The following is a 13,267-nucleotide window of genomic DNA, read 5'->3' as shown; positions in this document are numbered from 1 at the left end:
TAGGGTCTCAGCGGGTTGTCTTCACCTTTTCCGGTCCCCTGTGGTTCTCGTCACCTCTTGCCAGATGATGTTGGCTCTGCCTAGCTCTTTGTCAACACCCCTCCTCCGGGACAGCCGTGACTTTCCCCTCCTTCTCTTCCCTTGAGATATCCAATACAGGGCAGCTAAAGTGATGGATGTTGGAGGTTTCAGAAGAGTGTGGTCAATCCATCGCCACTTCCTTCTTCTGATTGTAATTTTGACCAGCTCCTGACCTGTTTTGACCAGCAGTTCCTGGATACCGATTTTCTTAGGCCACCAAATTCCCAAAATGTAGCGGAGTCTTGAGTTAATGAAAGTCTGGAGGTTCTTAATGTTGAGGTGTGTCAGGCCCCAAGTTTTGCAGCCGTATAGTATGACTGATTTCTCGTTGGATTCAAGGATACGTTATGTGGATTTGGTGGAGATGTTCCTGGACCTCCAGACTGGGTTTAACTGGGCAAACACAGCCTTGGCCTTCCCTATGCGTGCCTCCACATCCTTGTGTGCCAGTTCATCATTGCTGATGACACTTCCAAGATAGGTGAAGTCATTCACTATCTCCAGCTCTGCTCATCTGCAGCACACTAGTCTGACTTTCCCATCTGTTTTCACCTGCATCTCTTTTGTTTTTGATGTATTGTCAGTCCAACCCGTCTTGAGTTGTTGTTCCAGTTTCCGCATTTTCTCTCTCATCTGGTTGATGCTATGGCTCAGGAGGGAAAGGTCAATCAATGTCCACTGTATCCCTGTCCTGCCTTCTTTGGTGCAGTCTCCCTCATTACCCATCAAGTGCGGTGATGAAAAGAAGCGGGCTCTGCTAGTTAACAATAATTGATCACACATAAATATTACCTGAGGTGTATTCGCATCTGAACTAATGTCCCCCCAGCCATAGGCGCCGATCTACATTTCTGCCAGTGGGTGCTGGGTGTGTGTATATTAGTGTTGTCCCGATACCAATATTTTGATACCCGTACCAAAAGTATTTAAGTATTTTTCTAAATAAAGGGGACCACAAGAAATGTCATTATTGGCTTTATTTTAACAAAAAAATCTCATGGAACATTCAAGATATGTTTCTTATCGCAATTTTGTCCTGAAATAAAATAGTGAACATACAAGACAACTTGTCTTTAGTAGTAAGTAAACAAACAAAGGCTCCTAATTTAGCTGCTGGCATATGCAGTAACATATTGTGTCATTTATCATTCTATTATGTTGTCAAAATTATTAAGGACAAGTGGTAGGAATTAATTATTAATCTACTTGTTTATTTACTGTTACTATCTGCTTATTTTCTCTTCAAACATCTTATATCTACACTTATGTTAAAACATAAGAATCACTTAATCTTCTGTTGTTTGATACTTTACATTAGTTTTGGATGATACCGCACATTTGGGTGTCAATCCGATACCAAGTAGTTACATTGGCCATATTCAAAGTCCTCATGTGTCCTGGGACACATTTCCTGAGTTTATAAACATAATATAAAGTAAAAAAAAACGAAACAAGATTTTGTGATGTTAAAAAAAAAATCGATGTAATCATAGTAGTATCGACTAGATACACTATTGTACGTGGTATCATTACAGTGGATGCTAGTTGTAGATCCACCAATGGCGTTTGTTTATATTGTAGCGTCCCGGAAGAGTTGGTGCTGCAGGGAACTCTGGGAATTTGTTCTGTAGTGTTTGTTGTGTTGCGGTGCAAATATTCTTCCAAAATGTGTTTGTGGTTGTTTAGTGTGCTTTCACTATATGGCACATATTTATGACAGTGTTGGCATTGTTCATACTGCCACCCTTAGTGTGACATGTATGGCTGTTGAGTGAGTATGACCTTCATTCACTCGTGTGCAGTTTGCTTAAAGTCTAGATGATTGTGTCATCAGTTCATCATCGGACACTATGAACTCTTGGTTAGACTTTGTTAATTATAGACTGTACGATTTGTGACTTTATAATTATGTAAAACGGACCAAACACGCCACAAAATTCAACAACAAAAGAATGATTTTTCAAAAATTACTTTAACGATTTAAAGTTGCCATCAATCCCACGTGGGTGCTCAGCATTGGGTACTCGGGCCCCGAAGCACCTACGGGATCAGCGCCTATGCCCCCAGCCATGAACAACAGCTTCCCAATGACGGCAGCACTCATGCACCACCAAGTTATGACGCAACCACCACCACCACAGCCATGTGTCAGCAACACGATTTTTATCTTGCCACTCACTGGTGTTGCCATCTATTTACTGAATAATGCCTCTGTGTTAAGATAGTACATCTGTACTTCTAAACCCATGTTTATTTTCTATAGTACAAAAGTATTATCCCATGAGAAGATATAATGTAAAAGCATGCTGGAATGTAAGGGGTTGTATTCACTTTAGTGAGACGCTGGGAAGTCAAAACATTTGGCACACCGTTAATTTGTATAGTACTTTATTATTACTGCAGTACTTTACATTGCTTTAGACCAATATCAAGTATACCATGGACAGAAAGAGCACACATCAGACATAGACAAGTGGAATAGATGTTTGTCTGACACGATAAAGATCACATCAGCCATCTCACATTTCACTCTAATGCAGAGTTTGTATCAGTGTAACACAGTAGGAGCAGCCAGCACACTTCCACTTAGCAGATACAAGTTTAATAGTATTTGCACTACAAACATACACACACACAAACACAGACACTTACAGAAGGGCAGCTTTGCTGAAATTGTCAGCAATGATCTAAAAGGAATGTCATGTTTTCTTATAGTTTAGCACAGATCCTCCTGAGAATCAGCGTCCAGTCCAGTGGGCAGTGTTTGAGTTTAAGCATATTCTTAGGTCTTTTTTGCCTAAATATAAATGACTAAATTAACTAAAAAGATCAATACTACAGTGTTATTTGCCACTATGTGAGACTAAACCAATCAGAGCGTGACGTTTACATTTAGTATCGTGGCCAGTGAAGGACTCTGCTTAAGACAACTTTACTCTTGGGATGGTACCAAAGCCTAGTCTGGTACCAAAGCCTAGTCTGGTACCGATTCACATACAATCAAACGGTGCCATATTTTAATACTTAAAAGTTGTATGTGACGTCACGTCTGGTGACCTAGCACTCGGCTCAAGCACTTGGTCGGGAAACAAGCCCTCAGAGCGCACTCCGCTGGACAGCCTTCCTTACAATTTTCCATACCAACAAAGCAAGAAGAAGTCGCTTAAAAGGCTTTCAAGGCTCCACTTTTTAAAATGAGCTAGCTTGATGCTAATTCACATTGACTATACCATAGACATTAGCGATTTTACATGGCGATTTTAACACCTCTGAGATGCACGTTACAAACAGCTGGTGCGAAGTAAGTACAGTATTTAGTGCATTACTCAACAAAAGAAAAGACTGGCCTATTCAGCTTAACGGCATAGACTACTTCCTGACTAAGGCAACATTTCGTAGTCAAAACACAACTGCCATCTAACGTATGCGTGCAAATTTGACTAATACTTGCACATGACATTCAGTGGACTGCACAGCTCAGTGTTGAATTAAAAACATATTTTTTTAAATTGTTAACATTTATTCACACATTTGAACACACACAAAAGTACTCGTATCGATTCAAATATGGAAAATACACAGTCCCAATTGCTATATTAGATTAAAAGAGTGTAAAAGTGACTTAGTGGGTGTGTTATTTCATGTTGGAAGGGCTCCCATAATGTTAGAGTTAGCATTGGTACTCCCTCCACCGCTGCTGCTCACTGCTCCCCTCACCTCCCAGGGGGTGATCAAGGGCGATGGGTCAAATGCAGAGAATAATTTTGCCACACTCAGTGTGTGTGTGTGTGTGTGTGTGTGACAATCATGGGTACTTTAACTTTAACTCATGTTTACTTAATCTTTTCTGCTCTTTGCTCTATTCGCCACTGCACTATTATTTTGTTAGCCTTGCACATATTAGTTATTTAAGTACTTCTTTACCTTTTCATCGTTAATATATAAAACAAAGAGCACAGATTACCAACTCAAATTCCTTGTGTGTTGAACGTACTTGGCCAATAAAGCTGATTCTGATCATCTGATTTACTGTAGAAGGACATAAACAGATTTTTTATGCTTTGGCTATGAAAATATTCAATTTATTATCCATAGTTCTGCTCACCACGACCAGGCCCGAGACCAATTAACAGCGATATACGAGGGATTACTCTACTCCTTCGTCAGAGTTCCGCATTTCAGAATAAAAACAGCTCAAAACACAAATGTCCACTGTAGAGGACGCTGGCACTCAGGAGGATATGGACAAAAGTATTGGGACACGGGGCCACACAGGAAGTGAACATCAAGGACGATATGCAAGACAAGAACATGTTCATACACACATGCAGTATATGCATATTTTGCATTTTAATTTTCTTTGGCTTAATTATAGCATAGATTGAATATCTGGCACTGCTCACGGCATAATTGTGGCAGTTGACAGTCGAGCCGAGGTCTGAAGTGAACAACAGTATTTTCCTCCAGAGAAAAAGACCACAGTGTTGAGCTCCTCTCCTTCAAGTGACCCCTTGAATATTCAATGTGCTACACTTGCCAAGCTTTTATTTACCGTGTACAAGCAGAATCTCTAGCCTTAGCCACAAGGTCGCTTCGCATTCCAGGCGTTAAATCAGTGTTAAAGACACTCCGCAGTAGTATCGCTACAAATACCCATGACACCATGCTTCTATTGGCTATAATGATAATAAAAACTGAGGTTTGGAATTTAGACCTGGTTATTTACATTATTCCTGTTTTCGCGTCCTAATATTGAATTCAGCAGAGGCACAATTTCACATAAGGTTTCTCTATTGTGATAAAGTGAGAGCGTAATTACCATTCAAAGATTTAAATCAAGCTAAGCAGCAAGCTATAAAAGGAGCCTTAGGGGCCGCATCCACGGATAAAAAGGTAAAACAATGACGGAATTAAGATGTAATGTTATGAGGGGGATGTTTTAAAATAGAATAAAGTATATTTTAATTGTCAGGGCATTAAATCGATTAATTAAAACCGGTCTAGTCTGAGCGCACGGTGCTGGATCCAGAGTGGTTCTACCCCTCCGGAGAAAGGATAAATACTTTGGATCCGTCACCATCCTGCAGACTAGAGCTGTTTTATCTGTGTCTGACAGCCTGAACTGGTGAAGCCTGCTCAGACGAGAGCCGAAACGTCTTTTAAGACGATCTGAACAGTCCAGGTGGAAGACGGTGTACAACAATCCTGGTAAAATTTTGGCGCAAATCTTTGTTGGAAACCGAATCGGATAAAAAAGGTAATCTTATGAAAAGTTTATGTCACGCAACTCGTGCCTTTGAAAATCTTGTATTGCGAAACCACTTTGCCCATTGAAATGAATTGAAATCAATTTAATTAGTGTGTGGCCACCTCATTAAAGGAAAACTGCACTTTCTTGGAATTTTGTCTATCATTCACAATCCTTATGTTCCTTTTCTGTGCCTTCTAAAGGGTCAAACATTGGCAGTACAACTTTTAACATTTTCTTGTAATTAGACAATATTTTCGGTATATAAGACAACATTTTTACCTGACATGTTTCGACTGTGATCCGCAGTCTTCTTCAGCAGGGTCACCTGACCACTGTGACGTGTTGCCTATCAGCTGTTCTTTCCTTTTTCTGTCGATAAGCTTATTTAATTTATTTATCTGCCATCCTTTGGTTATGGCGAATTCTTGTTCGTAGATGAGTTTGAGATGTGTTTCTATTAACTTGTTTGTGTCTGTATCGTGTTCAGTTGGGGAGTTTTACTTGAAGTTGTCCATTTCCGCTTATGTTTGCTCTGTGATCCTGTTAATCTTGTCCGCTGTGATCCGTACCCTTTCCTTCAGTAGTTATTTTCGTACTATGCTAATGATTTTTTCTGCGTTTTTGGTTTTCATAGGGTTTTTTATGTTGAGGCTTGTTGCCGTAATGTCCTCGTCTCTACATTGGAGGTTGAATCGTACATATTTTTTGCATCGTGCTCGTGTTTTCTCAAGTCTCTCCAAGCGGAGGAAGACTTTTGCGTCTGCAACGCGCTTCTTGTCAGGATCCCCAGCAAGAACACCCAGAAGCTGCAGTACTTACAGAATAGTGCTGCTAGGATCCTGATGAGAGTGCGGAAATATGACCACATCACCCCTATTCTCAAATCCCTTCACTGGCTTCCTGTTCCACTCAGGATTGAATTCAAGGTCTCCCTGCTAACCCACCAGTGCCTCCATGGAAACGCCCCCCTCTACCTCAAAGAACTACTCACCCCAAATCCTCCGCATGACACCTCCGCTCCGGACAGGCTAACCTCCTCCAACCTCCGAGGACAAAGCTACGAACAATGGGAGACCGGGCTTTCTGCTCCGCCGCTCCCAGTCTGTGGAAAGCTCTCCCTGACCACCTGAGGGCACCACAGACTGTAGATGCTTTTAAAAAGGGCTTAAAAGCATTTCTTTTTTTTTAAAAAAAGCCTTTTTTAGATGTGTATAATAGCTGTAGCTATTTGGCTGTTCTAGTTTTTAATTTTTATTTATTTCTTTATTATCTTTTTTATTTATTTATTTATTTTTTTAATACACTGTAGCACTTTGAGATTGTTTACTCAATATAAAGTGCTTTTTTTACAAATAAAATCTATTATTATTATTATTAACACATTCGTACCCGAGTAATTCTTTAAGTTGCTTAAAAGGTTCATTATGTCTTCTTATTCATGTACTTTTCACATTTTCTTGTAATCAGACAGAATTTTTACCTGACATGTTTCGACTGTCATCTACAGTATTCTTAGAAGGGTCACCTGATCACTGTGACGTGTTGTCTATCAGCTGTTCTTATAGGCGTGACCAACCAGGCATACCTGTCAAGTCTACCTGGTTGGCAGCAGTAGAAGAGACTCATGTAGCTAGTTAGCTAGCATTGCTTCTTGCTAGCGGCCGGAGTGAGACACTGTGTTACTACGCCAGAAAAGTAGTTCCTACAATAGAAATGTTGCTATGGCTAGGTTAATATGCAGGTCACGGCATGTATACAAAACATTGTTAGCTCTTTTTGGATGTTTTTTTTAGAGCTCTTCATAGGTGAAATAGATGAATTCCCATTACTTGCACTAGCAGTTTTTCACTATTTAGAAGGCACAGAAAAGAGAAATACATGTGTTCTTGTCTCATAAGAATTGCGGATGATTTTTTTCCCCCAACACCAAATTACAATTTTATGCTCATCAGTGGCCTTGTGGTTAGAGTGTCCGCCCTGAGATCAGTAGGTTGTGAGTTCAAACCCCGGCCGAGTCATACCAAAGACTATAAAAATGGGACCCATTACCTCCCTGCTTGGCACTCAGCATCAAGGGTTGTAATTGGGGGTTAAATCACCAAAAATGATTCCCGGGCGCTGCCACCGCTGCTGCTCACTGCTCCCCTCACCTCCCAGTGATCAAGGATGATGGGTCAAATGCAGAGAATAATTTCGCTACACCTCGTGTGTGTGTGACAATCATTGGTACTTTAACTTTAACTTTTAATTTCCTCCCAGGGAAGCCCTAATACTACTTACAACAAAGACACATTAATTAAGGTAGGGTCAATCTGACATAGATTTCTGAGAACCAGCGTGCTCTGCAGTGAATATTTAATTGTTTTTGTCTAAGTTACACATTTAAAAAAAATTTTTTTAAATAACCTTGTTAACTTTTATGCAAACAAACCCCCAAAAACACACAAGTTGCCTGCAGAGGACGCATGTTCTCAGGATGATATGATACAAATGTTTGTCCAGTTGCTTCTACAGCAATGTTTGACTTGCACTATAATGTTGCTGATTATAATGACTAATTATGTCACTGTTTATAGGTAATGATTATGTTACTATGACGACTGGAATGTTTGTTCAGGGTTGGGCACTAATGTGCACAAATGTTTCACGTCCTCGCACACATTTGTGTCCCCTGAGCAAAGATGGCTTCCTGGATGCAATTATGGAGGGAAGTTCGTAAAAGACAGCATTTGATGTACATGTCATTTAAATGTGTCTGAATATTAATAAACAAATGTTAAAAAAAAGAAAAAAAAGAAGGGAGGCTTGTTAATGTTGACATCGTTTTCGCTGATGAACCCGTTGTTAAGCAGTAGTTTGTGCAGACAAAAATTGTATTTGATCTTCTGAAGGGTCATGGCCAGAGATGTTTAAATAAACCTTGACTTAAGTAAAAGTTAAAAAAAAGTTATCCAGATATTACTAATAGAATATTTTTTGTGGGAAATCACTTGTCTGACTATGAGTAGACAAGAAAAAATGAACATATTAAAAATACATTTCAGTATATAAAATAGTATTACTTTAAGACAATTATTTAAAATTAAACACAATATTATTATCATATATATTATCAATTTTTTTGAAAAGTACTGTTACTTTAGACCAGTGCTTCTCAATTATTTTCTGTGTCCTCCCCCCTGTGGAGGAAGAAAATATTTTGCCCTCCTGCACTCTCCACCGAGACTATAAATAGTATAATTTGTCTAGACTGTAAAATTGTAATAAGTACGCCTCTGCATAACATTGAATCACATAATAGCATTAAGAAAACAACACACCGATCTTTTCTCGTCTCCAACAATAGTCAGAGTGATGCCAAACGTTACATGCGCTTCGTCAAATTCTAGTACGCCAAAAAAACCAACAACATGTTCCTGCATCGCACCGCGCCCCACCCCTCGGGTCCTGCCCCACTATTTCGGAAGGACTGCTTTAGACTAATATGACTCAGGTAAAAATGTAAAGTAGTCATCCAAACAATAAATAATGAAATACATTTTAGGGGATAAAATGCTTGTCTAACTATGAGTAGACAAAAAAATTTACACATTATTCTCATAAGAATAAAAAAATACATCTCAATATTGCAAGAGAAGAGTCATAGAATTGTTAGAATTTAAAAAACTACTGGAATTAAATGATTTAAACGTTTCCACCATATTATTGTAGTAAATAAAAAATTGTACGGTTGTTGGAACAAAGTCTTAATTTAATCAAATAAAATATTTGTATTATATTTGTATTGTTAGAAATGAGTAAAGTAGTCAAACATTTTACCCAAGTCAGAGAGTAATATGACTCAGTGAAAAAGCTAATCAAGTACTGAGTAACTTGCAAGTAACTTCCAAATTTATTTAGAAGCTACATTTTAATGATACTTGGTACTTAGTTGGTGTTTGTGTGCGTGTGTGTGTGTGTGAGAGAGATAGACACTACTACTACAAAAGATGCACATTTTCCAGTCACTTGTGACGTTATAACAGCGCTAATTAGAGCATACGCGCAGGTAAAACGTAAACATCTACAACTTACCGCAACGTGTTTTCTCTAGTTAGAAGTGGAATTCTTGTAGGCTGAAATGTTCTACTGACACAGATGATGATATGAATGTTCTTTTTCATACTTTTCTTAGTTTTCATACCCCTAACCCTAACGCCCTAATGACCAAATCTGGTCACGACCATAGGACCACTTGAAAGTACTTCCTAGTTTTACTTGTGTAGTCATGTTAACCCTTGACAAGATCTCCTGTACTTACTGTTGCTGCTGTTGTACTTTTATACAGGAAGTATTTCTTAGACCACCAGTACAGGAAATGCTTCTCAGACCATCATCGGCGTGTCCGAGCTGACAGACGTCCTCCTCGTTTCACTCAAGGGGTTCAACCTGCCGTTCTGCTCCATCAAGTCCTTGGCCAAGTCTCCGCCTCCCTGTTCAGCCGCCGTCTGCGTGTCGGCGTGGGCGATACTGACGACAAAAGAGCGTAGGCTGCCCGTCGGGTCGTTCTTCTCAGGGTCGTGAACCGGGCAGCACGCTCCCTGACACGGCGTGAGGTAGAGGTAGATGAAAACCATCACGATGCTCACCAAGCAGGCGATGAGCGTGGTGTACGCCGTCTTCAGATTCTCCATGCCGCCGTCGACCGTAGCGTTGAAGACCACCACGGTGACGTACAAGGTCTCGTTGAGGACGTCGCTGGTGGCGTAGCAGGTGTAGACGCCGGAGTCATCTTCCTTCAGCGGCCCCAGCTGAAGGTTTCCGTCCGGAAGTGTCAAAGCGGTGGCGTTTCCCGGCAGCGTCCAGCTCTTTGCCATGTTCCTTTGCTTGGTGTCACAGTCCAGCACCAAGGACTGCTCCAGGTAAGCTTCTCTGTCCGTAGTCTTCACCTGGCTGCAGTTCAGGTAGGCTTTGTACAGGTCCAGCGTGGGCACCTTTTGTTTGGGCGTACCAGCCAGGACACAAGTGTGCTCGCTCTTGAAGTCCACGACGGAGCTGAGACTTTTGAGCTGCCAACGTGCAACCAGCTGGAAAAGATCGCAGCTGCACGGCAGCGGGTTGTCGTGGAAGTACAGACCGTTGGCGATCCAGGCGGGCAGAGCTCCAAGCTCCTGAGGCGTCAGCGTTTTGATGCGGTTGGAGGAGACGTCCAGCACCGTGATATTCTGCACGCGGGTTCGCTCCTTCACCAGCTCCAAGGGGAAGCGTGAGATCTGGTTCTGGCTCAAGTAGATCCTCTGCAGGCCTTCAAGGTCCAATAAGGCGGAGCGGTCGATTTGCGAGATCAAGTTCCTGTAGAGCAAAAGTACTTCCAGCTTCTTCAGGGGTCCGAAGATTGACTCGTCCAGCTGGCGGAGCTCGTTGGAAGACAAGTCCAGGTAGCGCACCTCGGTCACGTGCGCGAACGCCTCAGAGGAGAGGAAGTTGAGGCTGTTGTGGGCAAGCAGCAGAGTGCGGAGGCGCGTCAGTGGGACGGGCGTCCACTCGGCTCGCAGTCGGCCGATGGCGTTGAAGCTGAGGTCCAACACGGACGTGTACTTTGGAAGCGGGACGGGAACGTAGGTGAGATTGACTCTGGAGCAGCTGATGATGTCGCTGGCACACACGCACTGTTTCCGACAGTCCAGCGGGCCACTGATCAGCTGCCCGCTGACCGGTGGCAGGGAGAGAAGTAGAGCGAGGCAGAGCTGAGTCAGCGGATTTTTCTTCATCGTGCCAATGGAGGGGCATCTATAGAGCTGCTGACAAAAGGGGCCAGATTGGTATTGTTTTCTTTTTTTAAATATATATTTCATATTTAGATAGGCACAATCATCCATTAATACTGGCATGGAAACAGGAGTTCTGAACATTCTTCATCCAAATAAAAATAATATAGCCGATATTAAAAATGAAATATATGGTTTCACTGGTTTAATCCGGAAAATACATTTTTGTTTTACTAGTATTTAGACATTACTCAACTTTTTAGAATCATAATTACAATAGTATAAAATAACATAACAATGTTTTGTAATACTTTTATTTAGATTTTAGGAACACCAGTACAGTATAATAAAAACTTGGAATGAGAACATAATTGGAATAATATAGAATAGTGTAATAAGAATATGCACATACTAATATTTTGATTTTACTCTCATTTTTAGTATAATATTACAATAATATACAATTCCACAACAATATTTTTTATGATACTGACATATACACTCAAGTTATAATAGGACAAGCGGTAGAAAATGGATGAATGGATAATAGGAATCCAATAATGATAATATAATATAGAATATTGTAAGAAGAATATATAATCATCATTAATATTTAGACTTAACACTTTTTTTAAATTTTTATAAAATGCTAATTACAATGATATAGACTAGCCTAACACTATTTATTGTATCACTAATATTTTAATTTTGCTCAAGTTATAATATAAGGACAAAAGTATGATAATTTAGTATTATAGAATATTGTAATAAAAATATAAAATTATACTAATATTTTGACTTTACACTCAATTTTAATAATACTATGATATATCCCATCCATCCATTCTCTACCGCTTGTCCCTTTCGGGGGCGGGCGGTGCTGGAGCCTAGATTAACAATATTGTTATAATACTAATACTAATCAGATTATGATAATATACTATATAATGAGAATAAACTCATAATATAAATTAGTATATTACAATTATATAATTTATTATACTAATATTGAGACTTTACTGTTTGTTCATCTACTAATCACAGTAATACAGAATAATGTAATAATAAATATCCATTAAATTGTTTTAATTTCTTAGACACTACTCAGTTATTAGTATTATTAGGTTGGAGTAATATAGTTGTCTAATGATGATAATTGGAGTAATAGAATAATATCAATTTTATGTTGCTCATATTTAAAGATTACTTCACTTTTTTATAATAACATAATTAGAATAATATAGAATACGTTTATCATCAATTGTATTTCACTAATATTTAGACATTACTCTACTTTTTAAAATGTTATAATTGGAATATAGATAAATAGCAACTATTATGCTAACATTTAGACATGACTCAACTTTTGCTGAATAAAGTGATACGGAATGACGATACAAATATCATCTACTTGACACAAGTAAGAAATAATAGAAAGCATCATTGACAAATTGCACGATCAGTCTCGGAATATTTTCATAGAATACAAACAAGGTCCCAAGCAGAGGATGAGGACAAGAATTCAGATTTGTACCTTTAGCATGGGCTTCTTGCAGCGTGTATCACATATGTGCTGCTTCTCTACTCGTCTTCTTGCCTCCAGTCCCATGGGAGCCACTCGTGGACCAGCACGTCCAGCGCTCGTCTTCCTGGTCCCTGCCGCAGCGAGAACATGACGACTACAAAAAAGTCAGCGAGCAGCAGCACTATGCAGTCTTTACGGAGCCGTGAACGCACCATGTGATATCGGCTGCGCATCACGTCACCTCCGTGGGCGATACGGAACATTTAGATATCCATCCGATACCGAGTACACACTGGGTCAGTCTGACGCCGATCATTTTTACTTCCGACATTTTGACAATTATTTACTGATGTTGCCTTTTAATATCTTGATGGTGATTATAAACGGGACAAAACAAAAATATCAAGCATTTTAAAAGAAAATATTTTATCGACCTATTTTAACAACAAATAAAATGTAAATTTTATTCTATGAGAGCTTATTTTTTATGTTCCATACATTTTCAATATACTACATTGTTTTTGGGGAGACATTTTAAGAAACCTCTGACGAAAAATAGCCTTTTACTGTATGGCTCATATTCACTGCAAACTCTCAACTAAATCTACCAAAATAATGAACAATACTGTACAAAATTCAGCAAAATAATAAAATGATTCCCTT

General features: G+C 39.6%; 1 protein-coding gene across 1 annotated transcript; it reads right to left on the bottom strand.

Annotated features, from left to right (window-relative positions):
• Positions 1-2,452: 2,452 nt before the first annotated feature.
• On the bottom strand, positions 2,453-12,750 carry LOC133578413 (amphoterin-induced protein 1-like). Its single transcript, XM_061932831.2, has 2 exons — positions 12,614-12,750; positions 2,453-11,109 (listed from the first exon to the last, which is right to left on the bottom strand). Exons 1-2 carry the CDS (start codon positions 12,686-12,688, stop codon positions 9,697-9,699), a joined length of 1,488 nt encoding a protein of 495 aa, XP_061788815.1. The 5' UTR covers positions 12,689-12,750; the 3' UTR covers positions 2,453-9,696.
• Positions 12,751-13,267: the final 517 nt, after the last annotated feature.

Source organism: Nerophis lumbriciformis, linkage group LG38 (assembly GCF_033978685.3).
Source record: "Nerophis lumbriciformis linkage group LG38, RoL_Nlum_v2.1, whole genome shotgun sequence".
Classification (NCBI taxonomy): domain Eukaryota; kingdom Metazoa; phylum Chordata; class Actinopteri; order Syngnathiformes; family Syngnathidae; genus Nerophis; species Nerophis lumbriciformis.
This window is presented reverse-complemented; position numbering and strand designations above follow the sequence as displayed.